Source organism: Vicugna pacos, chromosome 10 (assembly GCF_048564905.1).
Source record: "Vicugna pacos chromosome 10, VicPac4, whole genome shotgun sequence".
Classification (NCBI taxonomy): domain Eukaryota; kingdom Metazoa; phylum Chordata; class Mammalia; order Artiodactyla; family Camelidae; genus Vicugna; species Vicugna pacos.
The window spans coordinates 61,930,040-61,954,461 of NC_132996.1; the positions used below are offsets into that span (position 1 = coordinate 61,930,040).

The 24,422-nt window shown below is 38.3% G+C and overlaps 2 protein-coding genes across 2 annotated transcripts; one reads left to right on the forward strand and one right to left on the reverse strand.

The window, feature by feature from the left end:
- The first annotated feature begins 4,728 nt into the window (after positions 1-4,728).
- On the forward strand, positions 4,729-5,655 carry LOC102537550 (olfactory receptor 4C3D-like). Its single transcript, XM_006219398.3, has one exon. It carries the CDS (start codon positions 4,729-4,731, stop codon positions 5,653-5,655), a length of 927 nt encoding a protein of 308 aa, XP_006219460.2.
- Positions 5,656-8,545: 2,890 nt separating this feature from the next.
- On the reverse strand, positions 8,546-9,478 carry LOC102538578 (olfactory receptor 4C6-like). Its single transcript, XM_031691079.2, has one exon. It carries the CDS (start codon positions 9,476-9,478, stop codon positions 8,546-8,548), a length of 933 nt encoding a protein of 310 aa, XP_031546939.2.
- Positions 9,479-24,422: the final 14,944 nt, after the last annotated feature.

Below are 24,422 nucleotides of genomic sequence, written 5' to 3' on the forward strand. Positions count from 1 at the left end.
CTTTGATGTAACAATATTTAGCAAGTATATTATGAATAAAAACGTGATGGAGCACAGGAGCACTAGCTTTAGGATCAGCAGACGCTAGTTTTATTTCACACTAAGCCGTTATCTTCTCCCATAATCTGGAACAGCTTCCCCTATTTCTAGAAGTAGTTAACTTAGGTAAATTGGAAGGTGTTTCCAAGTTTTGTGATCTGCCCAAGCCACTACATTTATTGCCATAAGTGTTGTCATATTTGCTTCTACTTCAATTAGAAGTAAAATTGGAAGAGTTATGACACCACAGTCTACTTCCCAAAGCTTTTCTCTTTGTGGTGAACAATCTTGCAGATGTCCTTTTGGGTACAGTTGTCTCTGGATTGGACTAAGACAACATGAGCTCTGCTCTTAAGTGCTTTCTTATTTTTGAGAACATGTTTTTTTCTACCTAGTGAAATGCATTAAGCTGCTGTCAGAATACTTTGCCAGGTATTTATTTGGTTTTTGTGAAATTATTCCCTGAACCTATCAAACCATACCTCACCTAGTTTCTGGTCAACTGTGATAAGATCTTTATATGATTTCTTCTGCTTTTTTTCTGAATTACCCTTCATGTTTGAGAACCTGTGACTCTCCACGGTTTTAAATGACTCTGGCCTTGGATTTGTATTCTGTATATGGACTTTCCTGGTATAGCTCCAGCAACTCCTCTTTTGAAAAAATTTTCCTGGACAGTCCTCACTGATTTACACCTAACTCTGCTCTCCTTCCATGTCATGCTTCTCTAGGGCTTGGAGAGCTAGACTAGGCAAGGGTTGGGGTTCTAAAGCAATCTCTCTGCCCCAAACTGTAGATATTTAAGTAGAGGCTGGAAGGCCACTTAACTGGCCACTGTGAATGGATGTCAAGCTTTTATGAGGTTGGGAATGATGACTCTGTACATGCCAATTCTCTGATCTGATTCTAGTTTTCATTACATAATTAAAAGACAAGTTCAAGTTGAAAACCATTTTCACACTGACACTTCCACAAAATCCATACTCCTTATAGTTCTTTAGGTAGTTTCACATCCTCATTCAGTCTTTGGCATCTATCATCACACATATTATTACAGTATTATACTATTAAAGTGTCTAGTCAAACTAGGTTAAGTCATGTGGTTTCAGTTTTCTTAAACTCTTTTCCTTCATGACACACAGCCTGCTGACAGTGACCACATCCTCTAGATCCAATCCAGAGTTATGCACAATTAATTTTTCTTCTTATTAAAGGAAGCATATTTTAACATATTGAGTGAGTGTAGTTCTACATAGGAATATTCCTGAGTTGATTTGAATTGGTTAAATTTATTTACAAAATAATGTCACATATTCAAATTTATTTATTTTAGTAGATAATTGCAATAAGTCTTACAGTTGGTGGCAGCTTAACAACATCAGGACACTTTCAATGTAAAGCAATCATTTAAAGATAAGAATCCTGGCCCAGGGTTTCCTGGTCTGGTTTCTTATTTCCTCTTGCCAAATGGTGTTCTTATTCAATGCCTTATATTTTCTTGTTATCAGTTGTGAATATTATTGCACATTTTTCATTTTCCATAGGTCTACTGTTAGATTAAATGACAAAATTGCATTTTACCATCTCCAAATATAATTGAAAAATTGAATTATTTTCATCATTATCATGTTAATCTAACTCCAGCATTAACACAAAATACGATCACTTTAAAAACCTACTGTAAACTATACCAGGTCCAAAGTGCCATAATTATAATAGGGTTCATAATGATCACTTGCACATCTGAAAACAATATTTAAAAATTATGATTAGAATGAATGGTAGATCAACTAAAATGAAATACTACCCTGAAAAATTTTAAAGTCAGATAGTTACCTACCTAAATGATTAGTTTATACAATAGTCAATATTTGGACTCCATATTATGCTCATTTGTTATCAAATACCTAAATTCAGAAGTGGTCAAACTGATGATGTTTTTCTCTCGTCATAGTGTTTTGCCTTCATGCAGGTTTAAGGAGGAGTTCAAAAACAACATGAATGCTCTAGGAGTTCTCCTCTGAAATTCAGTTATATGCAATAATTAGGTTGTTCGCAAGATCTACTAATGGTGGTGAAGTACCCCTGAGGTCCAATTAGTCACAGATAGAAACTTCACAGAATTGGGCTATAAACAGGAAATGTGGTAGCACTTTGAAGTTTCAAGAAAAATGCCTTATCCAAAGGTACTGCTTATAAATCAGCAAAGACACTTATTATAGCTGAGCTAGGAGGCATTTTTAATCTTACAACTTTACTTCTTTCTTGGTGAACTAGCAGCTGCCTGGGGCCCTGGCCATAGAGCTGTGTCAGACAACTTCATAGGTAAGGTTTATTTTTTCCCCACGATATCATATAATCATAGACTTTCAAGATTAAATGGATCTTACAAATTATATGATCACCCCTCATCCTCACCAATCTATGACTTCAATCCCTCTTCAGCATGAAAACATCAAGAGAGACTCAACTGCAATAACATTAATTTAGAAATAAAATATTTTTTTTCTCAGTGAGAGATATTTAAGTTATGATAATAATATAATTAGAATTAAATTAGTTAGAATTATTACATAATTCAAATTCACATCCCAAATTTTCCTTAGTTAAGAAAACAATGTAAGAATTTTCCTATGATATGGCACAACCTTTTTAAACACCTCTGGTAAAAAGTGCACATGAATCAAGGAGATGCACTATATTTTAGTCACCCATCTCTCCAATATTGAACATTCCATGTAGTTTCTAAATTTTTCACAGCTCTTAAAAATAGTGTTGATCACATCTATAAATAATGACATTTCTCTTCTAAAAATATTTTCCTTTAGGGTTTATTCCTTGAAAGAATACCGTGGAGCCAAAGGAAAAGGAAAAAGTGATTTCCATTTCTTCCTAGGTATTTCTAAATCACTTTTATTAACTATGTCTAATGCTTTCTCTATGTGCAGTCTTCTTGTTTCCTCTCTGCTGAGGGCTCCCACCTCACAACAAGGGGAGGTACTGCAGCTGCAGCACTCTGTTTCCTCATATGTGTAAAGTTTTCGTTTTGGATAATTGAAAAAATAAAGCTTTAAACATGTATCCTTCAAAGGAAAAGACATTTTTGGTCGAATACATTTTATTATGCTTATGTTTTCCCTCTTCTTTGGGAAATTTTTGTCCCCAGATTTCCTCATTGTATTAGTAATGCCGTGTCTTGTAACCAGGAATGATGGATGATGGATGCTGTGGGAAGAAGGGAGAAGGAGGCATGGGAACGCCTATAGCAGAAACATAAAGGGGTGGGAAGGCCACTCACATCATGGAGGGATGAGTTGCTGCTGTCTGGTAATGCAATTTCAGACATCACAGGCATTTAAGAGCAATACTTTTCGTGATTGTGTGAACAAACATACATTAATATATGTCCAGGGAATATGTGTTGAAGGAGTGAACTTGTAGCAGGTATTTACAGGAAGTAATAGATTTTACATGTGTCTGTGTTGTGCGTGTTTATACACATATAAGTATATCATCTATCTCTCTGTTGTATCTAGCAGACTCTTTCATTTTTTATTATTTTTTGAATTTTGAAAATTGGGATTCCCTTTGTGTGACAGATCCTTGTGTACTGAACACCTATGCAAGAGTTTGGTTTTCTCCCCAAGTCTACAAAGCCTGTAAATTCACTCAATATGTCAATATTAAATTGTGTGTGGAACAGAATTTTGAAGAATGAGAATTATCAATTAAAAAACACTGTAATTATGTTGAGAGTAAAATGATCCCGTAACTTACTCATAACTAGAGGTGATTCATATTTTCATATTTACCCTATAAATGTGTTAGAAACTATTAAACTGGAATACAGCTTCTTTTCAGATTTTTATTTATGTTTCTTATAGAGAAGCAGATAAACAATGATAAACAGAGCAAGGGGACAAACACACTTTAATTCCTGGTAGGTTTGTGGTCTGGGTAGCAGTTGCATTCTTACCCACGGAGAATGGCGATTCTCTAAGCATTTACTAGTCACCTAATAGGTTTCAGAAACTGCAGGCATTGGGCCAGGCACTGCGGCAGGCTCAGTGACAAGACTCACACGAATAGCATCTGTATTATGGGAGGTACCAGGGAGGGCATGTGAACAACAACATATACATTTCCCTAAACGGTCTGCTTATGGTAGATTATCATCGCCATTGTCTTTCTTTCCAGTTAGAGCTGAGGGTTCAAATGTAAATTCTCATGGAAGATGGAATACATCTTACCTGTGTGCAGCACCTCTCAGCTCACAAGACCCATCTGAGATTTACAGTTTGTAACCTCACAGACACAGAGGAAGGCTCAGAATCATGGGACACAGAGCTGACGCACCAGAGTCACCTGGAGTTGGAACCAGAAGGAGAATCCAGATCTCACGAGGACAGCCTATGGTTTTTGAGTAAATTTCCCATCAACTGTTGCCCTATAGATGTTTCACAGGTGACAGGTATGAGGAGTTTGAAGAGATGGAAACATCATGGAGGAAGTAAGAGAGAACTGAATCAAGCACTGGGGCAGGAGTGTTAAGGACACACTCCACAGGTACAGTGGCTGCTCTAGTTTTTATACCAAGAAATTCAGACCATGATCTTTGTATGATCAATGAATATCTTTCCTTTTTCCTTTTCTAAGTAGTTCAGGCCCCAGGAAGGTGTTATTTGCTGAATGGATCTCTTCATGCCTCCCAACAATGTGACTGAATTTGTTCTCTTGGGACTCACACAAGATCCACATTTGCAGAAAGTACTCTTCATTGTCTTCCTGTTTACTTTCCTATTTACCCTGCTGGCCAATCTGCTCATTGTCATCACCATCTCCCTCAGCCCCACACTTTCAACTCCCATGTACTACTTTCTCAGTTATTTGTCTGTCTTAGATGTATCACTCACCTCTGTCACCACCCCCAAAATGCTCACTGACATGCTGCAGCAGAGGAAAACCATCTCCTGGGGTGGCTGCATGACTCAGCTCTTTTTGGAACACTTTCTGGGAGGCTCAGAGGTCATCATACTGGTTGTCATGGCCTATGACCGCTACGTGGCCATCTGTAAGCCTCTGCACTACACAACCATCATGCGACAGGGGCTCTGCCAGCTCCTGGTGGTGGTGGCCTGGACTGGGGGCATTGTGCATGCTACTCTGCAGATTCTTTCTGCAGATGACTTGACTTTCTGTGGTCCCAATGTCATTGACCACTTCATGTGTGACTTCTTCTCACTGTTGAAACTTGTCTGCAGCGACACCTACAGGCTTGGAGTGGTGGTAGCAGTGAACAGTGGGGGCATGTGCTTACTCATTTTTTTCATGCTACTCATTTCCTACATAGTCATCCTGCGTTCCCTGAAATCCCATGGTTCTGCGGGACGGCGCAAGGCCCTCTCTACCTGTGGCTCCCACTTTACAGTAGTGGTGCTCTATTTTGTCCCTTCTATTTTCACCTACATGCGTCCTGTGGACACGTACCCTGTAGACAAGTTGGTGAGTGTGTTCTATTCAGTCCTTACTCCCATGTTAAATCCCATCATTTACACAGTGAGAAACACTGAGGTGAAAAATGCCATGAGGAGTTTGTTGAAGAGGAGAGTAACTTAGGCTGTTCATGATGCCAAAGGAGTAATGATTTACATAGGAAGGATTATACCTGTTGAAATTTGTGAAAAAGAAAAATTAAGGAAGTTTGCAGATCACTTAGAAAAAAGGCCTAGGAACTAGCATTTGTTGACTACTTAGTAATGGGCAGGCATTTATTCTGATAACTTGTTCTTTACCAAGGCTTCAATATCCATGGTCATAGCTTCTTAATAGCCCATGGGGAGAACAACCATCAACACTTAGTAATGATTGCAGCGTGTGATTTTTTTCTCCAGAATCTTCCTGTTACTTTACCAAATCCTTAGTATGTGTTACTTGGATGAAATTGGCTTTTCCATAGGCCCTTCTCCTAAGAACTCTTGTTTTTGCTTAGCCTTTGGCAAAGCCAATAAGGGATAAAAGTTCTTAGACAGACACACGGGGAAGGAACAGTCGCTTGAAGGAATCACAGCTGAAATTTTATCCCTTCTCTATGAATTTACAAAACCAAAAAGAGAGACATCCATAAAAGGAGGAAAGAATAATTCACAATCCATCTCAAATTCTTTTCCTGGCACAGAATAAGCCAGAAATTTTGAAGTTACTCTTTTTTTTTTATTGAAGTATAGTTAGTTTACAGTGGTTCAGTTTCTGGTGTTGAGTATAATGTTTCAGTCATACATATCCATAAATGTAATTGTTTTCATATTCTTTCTTAACTATCCTTATGGCTCACAATTTGTCATGAATATAAAGAATTTTTTTTCAGTGTAAATACTTGTGGAGCCATTTGAAACGAGAAGGATAAAGTTTTTTTCATCAATTTCAACAAAAAAATGCATACAGTTAGGTTCCAAAGCTATTGCTCTGTAGGTCTGAGGCACATTTTTACACTAAATGAACACCTCAGTATATATCAGGCATATCCACCTCAGTTGTTTCATCCACATACTAAGCCTGTCATTCCATGATTAATATGAACATTTTACACTGAAGCAAGTTGAAGCCAGAGAGGTTTCAGTAACTTACTTGCCTATACTAGTTTACTTACACACGGCTACCCCATATAGTGTGTCAGGGACTATTACAATGAAATGCACCTTCTTTTCAAAAGTTTCAGCTACAAACTTGCAATCCAGGTCTTAAAAACTCAGTCTTACTTTCTTTCAAGTGAAACACAATTGTCTGTGGTACATTTAGGTCTACAGATAAGAAAATTGTATGCAATAAAATAAAAATATAGTACTCTGCTGGCATCAGTCTATTTCATTCATCAAACTTTATCAAACTATTACTTCACATATTAAACAGATATAAAGTCAAGAACCTCACTCCAAGGTTCTTCCTCATATTTTCACTATGTAATTATAATAAAGTGAAGGTCATCCTAAGAGTTTCCTAAAGACTCAAGTCATTACATTGATATGGATTTAGTCTTTAGTTATAGGTGGAAAAGAAATAAAGAAATTTAGGGCTAAAATAAATCTTTACTTTGAAGTATTTTTAAATGGCATTGTGAAGTTTCTTCTATGATTGAAAATTAAAGGGCAACTAGAAGATAACTACAAAAGCTTTTCACACCATGTTTCCCATCTCCTCTATAGCACAAAAGTTAGAGTTACTCTGTGTTCCTAAAACATTTCTGGCTTTGGGTCATTTTTAAGACACAACAACATTCATGCTCTCTGGGGGCTCGGGGAGGACTAGAAATACCAACATTACAGGATCTAAGCCCTTTGTACATTTCTGATCTTGCTCCTTGCCACTCTATGCCCGGATCATTGTGTCCCATCCATTCTGGTATTTTATAATTCCTTGGAAGTACCACGGTATTTCTTGCATTAGTCTTCTCTCTCTAGAGTCTTCATCCCACTGATCCTCATATGGCTATTTCCTTTCGATCATGTTTTGTCAATTATTGGTGCTCATCAGTGTTAAGCTTATTAATATTTCATAACTTTTCCTAAGAGACCCTCAACAGAATTCAAAGTCAGCTGAAATGTTACCTGCTAATAGAATTCTTCTCTGACTATCCAATATGAAGTAGGTTCCATGAAATAGTCACAGCCCTCCATTTCCACGAACTCTGTACTTACGGCCACTTTCTGCCTTTTGGTTTTCCTTTGTTCATTTTTCATTTTATTGATTGCCTTCTTTTTTCCCCCATAACCATTTGAATTTGGTTACTTGAATTTGGTTATTTGGCTCTTGCATTCTATAATCATTCAACAGGTATTTATTGTAAACCTAACAAATGCCATGCATAAATAAAATTTCCTCTTTTGTAGTTGTCCAATCTAGAAAGAGATGGAAAGTAAAAAAAATCCAATGATAGTTATACACAAATAACTCTTGGTCATTGTTACTAAGAAGATAAAGAGGATGTAGACATAGAGAATAATGGTAAGAGTAGAAGAATCATTGACTTGATTCATGGGAGGAGGCTCTCTGAGGGAATGCAGAGCTCTTAATCTAGGACCAGAAGCTAGAGACAAACAATCAGTTGAGTAGATGAGGGCTTGTTTTCAGAGAGAGAGAAGCAACAGCACTGAGGTGAGAAAACGCTTTATCAGCTCTAAGGGCAGATGGGAAAAACCTAACATGTCTGGTACATGGTGAGGGGCAGGGAGGCACTCAATATGTGGTTGGAAAATTAGAGGTAGCAGAGAGATTAACCAGGAGATTCTAGGATAAGACAAGGAGGTTCTAAAGGCAATGGGAGGCCAAGGAAGGATGTGAAGCAGTAGAGTACCATAATCCATCAATTGTAAACACCCTAAATCGTAAATCAGATTTATATTTTTAACAGATCCCTCTGGCTGTTGGTGGAGAATAGATAGTTTTACTTTATACACCTTTCTAAAAGAATGACTTCTCCTTACAGGAAACATGTGATGTGCTCAGCATTCTATCACTTGCCAACTGAAGGATTTCCTTGTTTCATCCACAGTTTTCTCATGGAATTCTTCACCTCTGCATTCCTCAGGGTGTAGATCAAGGGATTTAACATGGGTGTGATGATTGACTCAGACACAGTCATAGCCTTGTCTATGGGGTATGTGGCCACAGGCCTCACGTACAAGAAAATGCACGGCACAAAGAACATGACGACCACCATGAGGTGGGAACCACAGGTGGAGAGAGCTTTACGCCGCCCTTCAGAGCTGCAGGACTTCAGGGAGCAGAGGATGACCACGTAGGAGGTGATGAGGATAAGGAAGATGGCCACACACATCACCCCACTGTTGAGGATGACCAAGAGGCCCAGGATGTGGGTATCCATGCAGGCCAGTTTCAACAATGGAAACAAATCACACAGAAAGTGGCCTATGATATTGGGGCCACAGAAGGGCATTTGATACATGAAGAGAAGCTGTATAACTGCATGGAAAAGTCCCCCCAGCCAGGCCCCTCCCAGCAACAGGCAGCACACCCGAGGCCTCACAGTGGTCATGTAGTGCAGCGGCTTACAGATGGCCACGTAGCGGTCATAGGCCATGACAGTGAGAAGGATGATCCCCACTCCACCAAAGAAGTGCTCTGCAAACAGTTGGGCCATGCAGCCTTTGAGGGAGATGGTAGTGCTCTCAGAGAGGGAGTCCACAATCATCTTGGGGGCAATGACAGAAGAGAAGGTGACATCCAAAATGGACAAGGAAGTAAGGAAAAAATACATGGGTGATCTCAGACTCTCATCTGTGACCATGGTTACCACAATGAGGAGGTTTCCCAAGACGGTGGACACATACATGATTAGAAACACAGCAGAGAGTATTCTCCTCAACTCTGGATTATTTGTAATGCCCAAAAGGATGAATTCAGTCACATTGTTTTGATTTCCCATGTATTAGATGATGATATAAGCCCCAGCTGAGAGTTATAAACCTGAAAAAGCAGCATACCATTTATAATTCGTGATTGTTTGGCTTCATGTATTTCTAGGATCTCAGGGAACTTATGTTCCTTTTTTTTTTTTCATTTATTCACCATGTAAGCATTTGGCCTTTAATAACATGCTAAATAAAGAGCTTAAAAGAGAGCAAGTTCATTAAAGCTAGGATCTCCCCAGGCCTTTTCTTCTCTCTCTTTAAATGGCCCTTCCATGTGAAATACATTTTCCCTCCTTTTGTTGTTATCATTTATAGCCAACATTTAAAAGTACCTACCTTGCTCCAGGCATTAGAATAACCCTATGACTGACTCTTTTACAGATGAGACAACTGCTTCTCAGAGAGTTCAGGAAACTTAACCAGGGCTGCGCGGCTAGTGGGTAGTGAGGCTGGAAAGTGAACCACATTTTCTGACTCCAGAATCAGTGCTTTCAAACATCAGTATTGCTTCTCTAGTAATTACACTGTGAGTTTATCATTTACCAATCTCCGTGCTAAGTATGTTACAATATATTATCCTGTTGTATCTTCACCAAACATGAGGTGCATTATTCTGGGTTCTTTTCCAAGCAATGTGACACTTTTTTCATAATTTTGTGTTATACTCCTAACTATGAAGTGATCAGAATACATTGAAAACTAGTGATAATATCATCTCTGACTAATACAGTGTCCGTTGATGGAGATTACAAAGTATGATGATTCAGCAAAGACCCAGGTCACAATGTAATTGACTCAAACCTGAATCAGTTCAGGTCATTCTTTTCAGTTCCTCTGTTTCCTACACGGAGCAAAGGATTCTGGAACACAGCAGTGACAACAATTCAATAACTAGGGTCACTAACTGTGTTGCCAGGCAGTGTCAAGTACGACACAGATACTACCTCATTTAAACTTCATGGTACTGTAAGAAGTGGGCACTGGTCCTATACCCATTTTAAAGAAGAGAAATTGAGGTCTTTGCACATTAACTCTCTTGCATAAGATTATACAACTAGTGCGCTACGGAGCTGGCATTTTGATCACAAAGCTCAAATGCTTAACTGCTATGTTCTGCTCTGGAAGAAAGAAAAGATTATGTGGGGTTTCAGGAGAGTTACTATGGCAGCCAGGAAAAAAGTTACAATGAAAACATGCTTTCTATTTGTGGGATTTCTAAGCAGAGGCGGGCTGCCTCCTCTCAGGAATTTTGCATATAGCGTAGCTTCACACTGTATTTGGACTGTAACACTCTGCGAGTGATGAGAGGTCAGCTGTGCTATTCAACAACCCCACCGCCCCCTCCATCCCTTACACAAAATGCAGAGGGTCCACAGGAGACTATGGGAGTAACATTTTATTCATGTTACTTAACCTTCTCCTCTCCCTCCCAGCCCAAGAGCTGAGATTTTTTCTTAGAAGAACCTTTGTTCATCATAAGGAACGCTGGCTCAGGAGTCAGGAAGGGAGAAGTGGGTCTTATCCCAAGTCACGTCACTAACCGAGTCTGTTAGTTTCCTCTCTTGCATGTAAGGATGGCTCACTAGCTGAGAAACCACAGAAGGAACTCTGTCTTCTTCATACACAGACATTCAAATCTCAATTGCATTCATTGTTTATGCCTCTGGGTAAGATTTCCTTAGAGATGTGATTCATTTCATGCTAAAAAAAAAAAAAAAAGGAAGCCAGTGTTCTAAGTACTAACTCATGCCCCATCTGTCCTTGTGGCTTGGAACTTAGAGTGATTCCTACCTGACATTCAACACTTGTCTCCAGAACCCCGTCTCTTAATTACTCAACTTTATTTTCCTCTGTTTTCCTCACTTTATTTCATTGTCATCCCACACACTTCCTGCCAGACTCATCACTTCTTTTCACATCTGCCTTTCTGTGTCCAGGGAACATCACTGGATCCAGATAGAGCAAACTTACCCCTAATTCACAGCCAGGCCACTGGCAGGCTTAGTACATAATCTCAGCCTCCCCAAGCCTCAGTTCCTGCAGCAGGGCAATTAGTCAAAGAGAAACCATAGATAGCATGTATGCATTGCTCATTATTTGAGATGAATCTGCACAGGGATTTTTTTTCCCCTCATTTAATCACCACCAACAGCCAAATTATGTAAGTATTATTATTGTGTGGATTTTCTGAAGCAGCTACTGAGCCATAGAGAAGTTGTATGACACCCCCACAGTTTCTTGGCAGGCATGTGATTAATTCCAAAGCATACACCACTAACTACTGTGCTTTCAGGCCCCCCAGTACCTACCTCCTGCCTCACGGAGCTGCTGTGAAGTTCAAAGGACGTAATGTATACGAGAAGACTCTGGAAAGCAGCCTACACACATTTTTCCTAACCATATCCTTATGTCTGTAAGTTCTAGGCTTTCTTACTGCCTCTGTCCACTCCTTTCTACCAACCAATCCATCACCAGGCTTCCCCGATGCTGCCTTTCCCCCAGTGCCTGCCTGCACCCTCACCAGCCTGAATGTTTGTTCCACTTACTCATGAAACATTTCTTTTCTGTATATGACTGCTTCATGTTGATTTCATGTTTCACTTATTTCCATAGAGACATGTTTAAGGATTGCCACTCCTTTCATGTTTCTCAGAGTCCTTAATACATTAGTAAGGATGCAGTGGAACCAATACAACCCAAGATATCTTATTGACTGGAAGGAAACAGCAAGGAGCCGAAGGGCACTGGTAACGCTGGTGCCAGCTTTTCTCCAGGTTTGAAAACAGATCTATCGTAGTCTAGTTGCTTTTCTCTGTCAACTGGGCACAATGATGCCATTTACTGGCTGTTCCTTGATAATCTCTGCTTTGGCCAAAACCGAGAATTAAACAGTACCTTGAGCTTCAGTCTGGTGTTGAATCTCAGCATCAGCTGCACTCCTGGTAAGTCCTTTCACACTGGTCACTAAGGAGTTACTGTTTCAAAGGCTGTTCAAGTAAAGGCAGGAGCAGTTATGATGAATGCTTTTCTTTTATTGGATAGTCTGCCTCCTTCACTTAGCCTTCATTACTTGAGTAGACAACAAATATTTTGAAAGTTTTTCAGAGGTAATCCATTTCCTTAAATAAGGGCAGGGCTGGTAAATTTTAAACAATTACAATAGGAATCATTGTAAAGTAAATAAATAAATCAAGAAACTATTAAGGAAACTGTGTCTTAAAGCTAGACCATAGCTAAGAGAAAGGAGGACTAGGGCTATTCCCAGCAGAGAGGACACGGGCACAGGCCCAGGGGTGGGGCTGAGAGACACTGCGCAGTGAAGGCCAGAGAGTAAGCGCCATGGGTCACATACACCAGCTCTAGTTTTGATTCTGGACCACTTTCTAGCTATGTGATTATTTTGCCTCTGTAATTTATTCTTGCAGCTGTATATTTTTATTTAGAAATATTGAACTTGTATATTTATGTATGCAATTTAATAATACAACTATACAACAGGTACACATATACACTGTACATTTTAACCAAAAAAGTTACCATGGACACCACTCCATGTCAGTACATGAAGATTTAGTTTATTTCAATTTCTGCTATTTTAACAATGCTGCAGTGACAATCATTTCATGGTAGTGTGTCTGTCTATATGTATATGTTTTCATAAGGTGATTTTTTACAATGGAATTGCAGAATCAAAGACTATGAACACTTTACCCTGAATAAGTATGGGTAAATTCTCATTTAAAAAGGTTTTTCCCCACCAATATTGTATCAGAGAGTTTGTTTTTTCTATAACTTTTTGTCTTTCTTTTTTATATCCACTTCTTATTTTTTGCTGTTTATTACTACTTTTTAAAATTTCAGAGTTACGTATCTTTTTAGTTGAAGTACAGCATTTCTTATGTTTAATTGTACTTGTATTTTGTAGTATTTTTCTTTTATCTTTATAATCTTACAAGAATGCATTGTATAGTCAAAAATAATTCATAAAAAATGTTCAACAAACATTTAAACTAGTTTCATAGATAAAAGAGAGTGACAATTATTATTATTATTTTTTAGATTCATCAGTATACCCATTTCAAAATAACAACTGTGACAACTAGCTAATCGTAGAAAGCGTCACCTCCTTGAGGTCACAAAGTTAGTGAGTGGTATAACTTGGATTTGGATTCCAGGAACTCTGAAATTGAATTCTGTGGCTTGGCTTTCTCATTTCTGTTTGAGATAGATAGATAGATAGAAAGACAGACAGACATATACTACACACACACACACACACACACACATATTGTATATATAAATATGTGTATAATTTCTCCAGTGACCACTTGAGCAGCTGGGTGGTCCTAGCTCCTGCATCTGGATTGTCAATTTTATGTGTAATTGGTGGACCTGTGTCCTATAGAACTCTGTGAGCATTCTAACTCAATAACTAGATTTATCACTGAAAGGCTTCAAAACAACTCCTTCATACAAATATCTTCCCAGTACTTTTCTTTTTTTCATAAAACTAAGGACTAGTTAATAAAGTGCAACTAACTCAGATAGAATTTTGCAGAATGAAAATGGCGATAATTTTGTAATTAAAAAACATTAAGGTCTACAGTAACTTATTCCTGTTTGTCCAGGATGCTCCTAAGTTACCTCCCTGGTTAATGTCATGAAACCAACATTATCATCACTGGCATCACCACTACCACCATCACCACCATTGTCGCTGTCGCTACCATCATTTCTATGGGTAGATCTACTTACTACTAAATTTAGTATTTGTGTTTTGACATATAGAGAAATATAAAATTTATACCCATCCTTAAAGCCATCAATCTAACATTATTACTGACTAAACATAACACATTGTAGAAAGAGTAGTACTTCAGTTTTTCTGTTTTGCTTTGTTTTATTTTCTTAAGACCAACAGTAGGAAAGAAAAGAGAAAAGTCTTGGGATGTAGGAAAAAGAAGAAAAAGAAAGAACAAATAGAGAGTGGGAGACAGATGCAAACTCACAGGGAGAAAGTGGAGACATAGACTGAGGGCAGAGGACGGAAGGAGAGAGGAAGAGAAAGAGAAAGGGAAAGAGAGAAACAGAGCTTGAGATAGATAGACAGGTAGAGAGAGAGAGAGAGAGAGAGAGAGAGAGAGAGAGAGTGAAATTGGGATAAAAGTCATCAGATAATTAAATACTTAACCAAATAATAAAATGATTCTTAGAGCTTAGTTTTAACAGTTGGTCAAAAATGACAGGTTGTACAAATAAAGATTCCAAAGTCATCTCAAGTCTAACCTAAGATCTTACCAAACTCAATATTCATTCATATAAAGTAACATTAGAGAGTCCAAGAGCCAGGAAAAACTGTTCCAGCTTGTGTTTTTTAATGAGGGTGGCAAGCTGCCTGATACAATAATATATCGAATATAAATGAAGTAAAGGTTATCCAATTATTACTTTTTGGTCAAATTTGTAGAGATAGGATTTTCATTGCTTTCAAAGAGAGACTGAAAACAGAAGTCTTAAGTATTTATAATCTTAATGAAGAAATAACCTTTCTGATTTATCAAAGGATTTCCACTTTCTCCAATTAAGGATAATTGCTAAAAGGCATCCAAGTACATTGCTTACCAAAATCATTCGGGTCCCTTCTTGAATCCTAATTGAGTGTATTCTTAGATCAAATAGAAATAGTTTTCTTTCAGCTTCTTAGAAGCTTTATTATAAATGTAATGTTCTCCATTGTGTGATGAATCTAGGCTGTAAGAGGTCAGAGTGACGGTTCCAGCAGCTGTGACAGGGCACAGGCTGGCATCATTCTAATCGGCCCCTTTGTGGTTGATTCTCCACTGACGGAGGTGCTAATCCTTAATCCAGTGAATTTCTACCCTCCTACTTTAATAGGGTGCTCCCAGGAGAAAGAACATCACTGATCACTGAGACCAGATCAACATGCTGCTCCGCAAGCAGAAATCTAGATCACAGAATTAACCACTTAATCACTTGTTCCTGCACCGTGATCTGTATTTTATTTACAGAATGGCCACACATGGTCTCATCCAACAGCGCCATATGCTTCTTAACATGCATTGTGCTTTCTCAAGCTTTGGAAAAGTTCTTTCTAAAGCTACAGTAGTTATTGGATAGCTATTGGTATCCTTGAGCAATTGCATGACAGAAGTAGAAAGGGAGACTTGGTTCCTTGAAAGAATTCCTAACCTATCAAGATTCTCTACCCTGAGGTAGTCAGACTGACTTCTGTTACATTCTAGAATCCTATTACCTCCTGACTTGCTGTTGCCAGTTTTTTACATTGGTATCTCATTCATGATTATTTTAATACCTCCCCCACTGAGCTCTTGATGGTTTTCCATCAGACTCCCACTTATCAGTTTGATATTATTCAAATACTTGCTTATGCTCTGGATTAAATGGTAGTTTTTTAATACTTCTCCACTGCTGAGCCTTGATGTGCCCTTGGTTGTATTTCCTTCTCCCAGGTAGGAGATGACTAGCAGATGATGAAAAGAAGCCAAGAATATTGCATTGTTGTGGAGAAACACAATTACCAAAAGTTACAGATGATGAAGTGCTACAATCTTGTCATAATTTTCTAACTCCTTGGTCAGATTATTTTTAATACGGAAGATATCACTGAAGTTGTGTTAACAAAATACCTACAGAAATTTACACACCAAAAAAAAAAAAAGCTCTATTTTAGTCTACAGGGCATTAAACTAAATGAAGTTAAAAGATATGAATTGAAATGCTTTAACTGCTACTTAGCAGCTGTGAAAAGCTGGGCGTAGTATATTACTAATTTTCTCCAGGTCTCGTTCGTGGGTCTGTTGCCAAAAGCTGAAAGAACACAGCCTCTGCTGTTAACCACCTTCCAAATCCCTTAGGTGCGCATACAATGGGAGGAATCTAATTCCCATCCAGAGACCAAGCTCTAGGGCATGCCGGCAGCATGGCTTTTAGCATTCCAATGCCTTCCAAAGTGAAGGTAGGTGGAATGGAGCTCGAGAGAACCAGTACTTACTGCTAAATACAAGTTTAAAATGCAGACTACAGCTATTCACAGGGAAAAAATACCAGCTTTTCACACAGGGCTATATTTAAAGGCTATCTGCTTCAAGGTTTCTCTGAAGCAGACAGTGACGTCATTGGTTTGGGATGGAGGAAACAGAATAAAGTATTGGGATTTTAAAGAAAGAGAAAAAGACAGAAGTACTCCTCTAGCAAGTATGGTCCTGTATCACTAACAGTCCTAACAGCCGTGTATTCACTTTAGAACAATGTGGGAGTAAATAAATGGATGGTGTAAATGGAGTGTGATGGTCTAGTAGTGTCAAAGTCTCACCTGAGATCTAGGTTATGATTTTAAGGGGGATTGGTTAGTGTGGCCCCAAAGTAATGGGACCACAGGATGAAGCACAATTCTAGGTTGAAAATTCACACAGTCCATTAGCATTTTCTGAAGACAAATCTACAACATTTCTAAGTGAACTTTGACGGAACTGGACTTAGTCTACTATTTGACTTGGGCGCCACCTTGTGGGAAGGTAGCATAAGGGTCAAGTTAACCAAAGGTGTTGGAGCTACAGAAATTATCATGAACGGGGTTGTCCTTAATCTGTGCAAGGATAGGGTTGTGTGGCATGTTCCCTTGCCTGTTTAGAAGTTCTTCCTGGGAACTGATCTTTATTTGATAAAAGACTTTACATTTATCATTGCATCAGCTTATCTTGTTTGTCCACAGATGTGACAAATTCCCCACTTAAAAAAAACATATTGTCAACTCTCTTCAGTAACAAGCTTTTCCTTTTCCCTCCAGATTAAGAGTCTTTGTCTCTTTTTTTCTCTGAAAGGTCTGAACGGTGTTGTGCTTCAGTTAAGAATTCTGTAAATGGCGTATTTGGCATCTTCTCCAAACAGATTTCAAGACATCTTAAATCTGGCAGAAAGCTGCTCTGACTGCCCTGGAAACAGTCTCCAAAGCATCATCTGTTCCTGATTTTATCCCAAATATTTGTTGCTAACTGCTCCTATAATAATCAGTTTCTCCTACTTTGTGGTACCTGTAAGTGCAAACGTGGTTCAGAATAGTTTTCATGGGGTAGATGGTTAAAGTCACTTTCTCTCACAGTTTCATTTTCCACCTGGAGCGTGTTACAATTCCTGGAGTGCAGGGCTGGTTCATTTAGCTTCTGCTTCTTGACGACATTTCAAACCTCAGAGGGCTAGACAGTTATAGAGTGATAGATAACTGACAAAGTGGGATTATTTCAGTGTAGAAATTCCCCGTTCTTTGAAGATGAGGGTATTTTGGATTCATTTCTCATAGTCTATGAGGCTTTAAAAATTACAATACACTCAACCTTTAGCCTGGTTTGGGGCTGTTTTATAGGGACCAGCACACTTAACTTTCAGGGAATTTAGGAGGGTAATCGTGGCTGTATTGAGTGGGTATTTAAATACAGGGTTTCAATATCGGGCACATGGATAGGATAGCATTAAGATAGAAATTTATTTGAGACAAAAATTACATTTTACAGGAAGGAAAAATGAGTTAATGTTGACGTTTTCTCACACAGAAATCTTATTATTTGTATTTACACACATGGTTACCACTTTGGGGGTTTCATTCCTTTTAGCAGATCCGGATGTCCATTTGGTATCATCTTCCGACTGGAGGACGTCCTTAACCTTCCCTGTACTGCAGTCGGGTGTTGATGAACTGCCTGGCTTCTGAGTATCTTTGTTTTGAAAAATATTTTTGATAAGTATTGAATTTTAGGTGGACAAGTTTTGCTTGAATACTTCAAAGCTGTTATTCCACTGTCTTCTGGTTTATGTTATTTCTGGTGAGAAGTCTACTGTAAGTTTTACCTTTATTCCTCTGGGCATAAACTGTACATAAAGTTCTTTTTTATTTTTTTCCTCTTTGGTTGCTACTAACATTTTCTCTTTATCACTGCTTTTGACCAATGCATTACAACACATTTTTTTTTGTAACTTTCTCCATGATTTTTTGTGCTCGGGTTTATTGGATTATTGGATCTGTGGACTTACATTATTAAATTTGGAAAAAAATGTGGCTATTATTTTTAAAAATATTTTTCTGTTGCTTTTCTTGTTCTGTTTTTCGAGGATTTCAATTACTCATATGCTAGGCCGTTTGAAAATTTTTCACAGCTAACTGATATTTTCTGTCCTTGTTTTTCAGTCTCTTTTTCCTTTGTTTTTCATTTTGGATAGTTTCTATTGCTGTATTTTCAATTGTGAAGTTTTCTGTTCTGATGGGCAGGAAGCCCAAACTAGTCCAGGTCCTGTGTGAGTTCCTGGAATTATTTCCTCTCACATCACTAATCTTGCCTGACATCCTGAAGATCCCCAACATCCCGACCATCTCAGCTCTCCACAAGTTCACCTACACGTTAACCAGTCCCCCAGTAAGATAAGTAATAAGATACTTCTTAACCAGACCATTTTGTTCATATTGGAAAGTAAATATGCAAACTATGGGCATGGTTTTTGTCCAGCCTTTGACAACTGGGTTGGGAGCAGAAGTGCCCAAATATATATTGAATGGCATTTGCTTTGTTTCCAAGAACCTGTGGGCCCTGAGGTTAGAGTTTGCAAAATAACCAAGAGCAAAATAATGAAGATTCCAAATCTAATCAAAATCAACTCCCATCTAAGAACACATTTCATTATGGATTCTTACTATCTAATTATGGGGTGTTGAAGGAGGCTCTGATCCTATGTTCCCAGAGGCCTGGGTCCCCATAAAATGTTCCCCATAGAACTGATTCCAGATGATCACCCATGATGAGTTAAGCTTACTATACATGTTTACCATACACCACTAATGAGTTCCCTTTACCATGCACCACTGATATTACAGTGACTTCTCTACCGACTCCGGTGCACCAGCAGCCTTCTCTGATACCACAAAGCAAGAATAGAAATTTTGGCAATTGTTAGTTCTTCACTCATATTCCAGCATTGGGAACTCTAGGTCAGTTCCTGCTGAAATGCAGGAGGATCATTTTGTAAATATTTATGGGCACTAAAATGGAAGCTAAAGCATCCAGCATCCCTGGGTGATTCCATGGAAAAGCTCATTTTCCTTTCCTCTAAAGAGTGCATTTTTAACCTGAACCATCCTATTTCTTTCTTCTTTTCCCCCTTCCTGTCCTATTCTACTAACTATTCAATGTCTCATGAAAGGAATCCACCAAGACCCCTTCAATGGTCGTCATTCTATAAAAATGTTCAAAGTGAACAATAAGTAAAAATTTTTTTAAGGAGAAATTTCGTATACTTTAAGGGATTTTGTATGTGTGTGCATGCACACACACACCAAATTTACACAACTGTGGAAGACTTATCAGATAATTTTATTACTTAGTTTGTGGCAAGAAAAATAATAAGATTCCATTCTTTGTCAGTGAGGTGTTAGGTTTGAAAAAAAATGAAGAAAGTAAAAAGTTGTGCAATTTCATTTTTGCTTTGTGATCTTTTTTGTGCTTGTCTTTCACGTGATGAACTGTCAGTTGTAGCTGTGGCTGTCATGTCTGTGTTCATGTTTTGGAGATGAGGTTAATATTATAATCACTGGTATTACAAGAATGTCAATTTGTTTAATGTTTCACATCCAAAGAAAACCAAAGTGGAAAAAAATGAAACAAATAAGATATTCTCTCCGAATCACACCTAGAATGTTCACCAATATTTGAGAGTAAATATTTATATATTAACAATAAATCTGAATGCTGTGAGTAATCTGTGATTGTGCCATTATGCAGATTGGACGTGGCAGTAATCTATGTGGTCACATCCCTGAAGGGCAGAGACGTCTCTGATGTAGCCGTTTAGATTTCAGCCTTTCAAATGCTGGAGTCCAAGCTGATAAATAATGTTGGCTGAAGACCAAGGTTGAAGCTGAACTTCAGAGCATCCCTGCTTAAAAGTTTTCTGCAAGATACTTAAATTTGAAAAACAATTGTCTACACATTAAAAAGGTACCCTTATGTGTTATGTATATAAATGATGGAGAGTTAAAAGGGGCACCCAGTCTTGGATGTGAAGGTGGTACTGTGCCCATGCTCTGAGTGACAGGAGAAGGGTGAAGAGTGATTTTAGGAAGATGCTCTGTGTAAAAGCAGAGAGCTGGCATGAACTCACAGATGGGAAAAATGAAAGAGTCCTCAGTCGCAGTTCTTGACTGGTCAGGGCACGGGAGACAGAGACACCATTCAAGGTGGCTGATGTAATGTCTTTAGAGAATCTTTCATTATGTTGGGGGAATTGGGGCTTGCTAGTTGGAGCCATTTTCAGTAGCTCAAGAGTAGTGTTCATCTCTGAAGCTTCTTGCCAAGAAACCACTGGTTGCTAAAATAAGTTATCACTGGGGAGTTCATAAACAAAACAGCCTGTTAGTGTGGAAGTGGTTTTGGCACCAAGGATTCTGAATAATTAAAATGTTGCATCAGCCTTGGAGACCAAGAGACCAGGTTGGAAGGAGAGAGTGACCACAGTTTGCCACATACCTCAGGGAATGCACTTTTTCCTTCCCAGCTTTATTAGCCAAAGGCAGGGGCTGGAATTTCAAGGCATCTGTAAGTAAGATTGATTGAAAGAATATATCGTCATTGCCTCAGTGTAGCTCATGACCCCAAGAAATTACACCCTAGACAAACACTTGGCATTTGCATATAGAAGTCTCTGCATCAGCAAATAAATCATACTGGATTAATTTTTCTTAAATATTTTATTTTTTAGAGAAGCTTTATGTTCACAGTAAAATTGAGAGGAAGGTACAGACATATCCTAAATGCCCCCTGCCCCTACATGTGCTTAGCCTTACCCATTATCAACATCCCCCACCAGAGTGGCACGTTTGTTCCAATTCATAAACTTACATGTACACACAATAATTTCCCAAAGTCCATAGTTTATCTTAGGATTCTCTCTTGATGTTATACCTTCCATGAGTTTAGACAAATGTTAACGATGTACATTCATCATTATAGTATCATATGGAGTGTTTTCACTGCTCTTAAAATCCTCTATGCTCCACTTACCCATCTCCCGACCGTCGCTTCATACTGCATTTTTAAATTATGAAATAGGATAAAGGTAAACCTATCTTTAATTAGGCCACCTTTTTGAGTTCTTCAACCAATATTAAGATTTCCTTATAGGTTTTAGTACTTGTAGACAGGGCCTTCCATTAGAAGTTACCAGGTCCACTTAGGACCCAAGGTCCTGGAAGTTTATCTATTAAATAGAGCTCTTTTACAAATAAACGGGAGGGTAAAGACGATACATCTCATCATCATTCTTCCAATGGAAGATCTTACTCTACTTGGCTAGGCTTCTGAGTCCCGGCCACACTCTAGAGGTCAAAGAAATTTATATCATGCAGTTCACTAAGATCTTTCATTGCGATGCCTCCCCAAAACTCTGCAAGTCATCTTTAATCAATGTAGGTATGTAGGAGTAGATGGAAATGTTTTTGTAAATACGCTCCTCACTAACTGAAGCATCACCATATACCTCAAATCTAAATTTACAGACCACATATTTTTAGTAATATTTAATAAATAAGAGGAAGTCATTCTGCAGCAAAGAAACTCTCTTCCCTACACAGGACACTGGTCTATTTTTAGGATTCAGAAACTTGTGTTACAAATATGACAAGGTTAAAGTGACATTTTTAAACTGACATTAAAAAAATATAAACTCAGGTTGTTTTGGATATTATAATTTTATCCATGGTCTTAATTAAAATGACAACAAATTAGAACATTCTTCCACTTAATCCTTTGCTAATCCTGTGAAGGTTATTAGATCTGCTCACAAATATTCCAGTTCTCTTCTTTGTCATGTAATTAATTGTATCTCTTGGGCCCCTTGTTGAAATGTATGATATTATTTTGTAAAGCTTAATACTGCAACCTGCAACACATCCTGCAACCTATGAGTTACACTTATTAAAGACATGTTTAAAAATGCTCATACTTACTGTTCATAGTAGTCAAATATTAACTGGCTGGATAACAGATAAACACATTTTGAAATAATCACACAATGGAGTATAATATAGCAGTTAAAAGGAATCTGCAACTATATTCAATAACCAATAAAAAACTTAGTAATGTAGTGTTGAATGAAAAAATAAAAGCCATTCCTAGAAGTTCGCATATAAGATGCTAAGTTCTTTAAAATTCAAAGCCGGGGGGGGGGAATATATATATATAATATATAATATATATGTATAAATTTTTAGGATAAGATCATGATATCAGTTACTTTTAGGGTGAGGTGGGGGTAGAGAGGAAAGGGATTAAAATAGATTTAATTATTAGTAATATTTTCATTCTTGAGATGTTAGCAAGTTTACTGGGATTCACTTTATTTACATAAATGTAAAAAAGCAATAATATAAAATGAGTAAAATAAAAGATGGTAAAATAGTCTGGAAATGGTTGAATTCTCAAGTTGAAAATTTACCATCAGAATGGGTTTCTTCTGTGTGTTGGCTCTACTTACTTTTTTGTTGACTCCATTTTCAATCAGGTTCTGTCCATGTGTAGTAAGATTAGGCAGGAGTTCTGAGTCTATACTTTGAGAAATTATTAGGAAATTAAAAAAAACTTTTCTCAATGGTCCAAAGTATTTAGTTTGCATCTCATTTGTTAATATGTTCCTGATCCATCATTACAGTCTGGGGAAATACCTTCTGATCAACCATACAGCAGTCATTCTCCCTCCCTTGGGAGAAACACTCACTAGTCCTATTTGTATGCACTGAAAATGGAGAGTTTATGGATTCTCAGAGGGAAATCAGGGTTCAGTAACTCAGAGAAGGAAAACTGGACTTCTGTCAGGCAAAAAAACAACCAGAGCCCACTAAGATAGTTTTTACAACTCATCTTTAATATTCTTATGAGGCAGGCAGGATATATCTGCAGAAGTATTTAGATATTTTTCAGCAAAATAGTGAATGTCCTCCAAGGATTGAATGCATCTTCCTTATTGATGCTACATTCCACACTACATCATGAAACATGTCATACCCTATTATGGGAACAGCATGACATTTTCAAAGTCCCATCTGATGCTCGGTGGGATTCAATGTCCTATTTCTGTTGATTCTAAGTGCTATTGAGGCACATCAGTGGAAGAGACTCCTGGAGGAGTACGTGTTGTGTCCCTGCGGGGGGCCACTCATGACCTGAGGACTGCCGAGCACAGAGGTTGGGCCTAAACTCCCACAGTGCAGGGCGTCAGGCTCTGAGGTTGATCTCTCAAGGACAATCTCTGTCCCGCCACCCCTTTGAGGAATGTGCCAGATGCATTAAGGCCTGAAGGAACATCCTGAGCTATCAAGTCACTAAGGACCTTTGGAAGGAGAGATACAATCGGCATGCAAGTTAGTGATCTTAGCCTGAAGAACAATCACCTGAGATAATAGTACATGAGTCACGATGTTAGCTTAGAGGAACAATGCCTTAGTTTATCATCTTGGTTCCAGGAACTCTCAATCTTAGTTTTACGAGAACTGTAAACAATAATGATGTCTGTAACAATATACAAGTTAATGATTTTAGTACACGTTGTTAATGTGCCTTAAAACAATACCTTTGCCTGCGTGCAGGAATGTATGAGCTAATGGGTTAAAATCATATAAATTAACTGCAAGAAATAAACTCGTCGTCCACTCTTGACCTAGCGTCTTGCGGGCTAGAGTGAGACCCTCTCAACCCCACCTTTTAGTCTTATCTTTCTTTCTCAGTCCTGCAGCACAGGTTTTCTGGACCTGATCGATTGTCGGCTGGCTCCGACATGTCCCAAGGCCCGACCTCGCTTTTATCTGCTGTCCTAAATCAGTAGACTTAGTGTAGTGAGTTATAGATTTCTTTCATATGAAATGGCATTCAGTCAATACTCAGT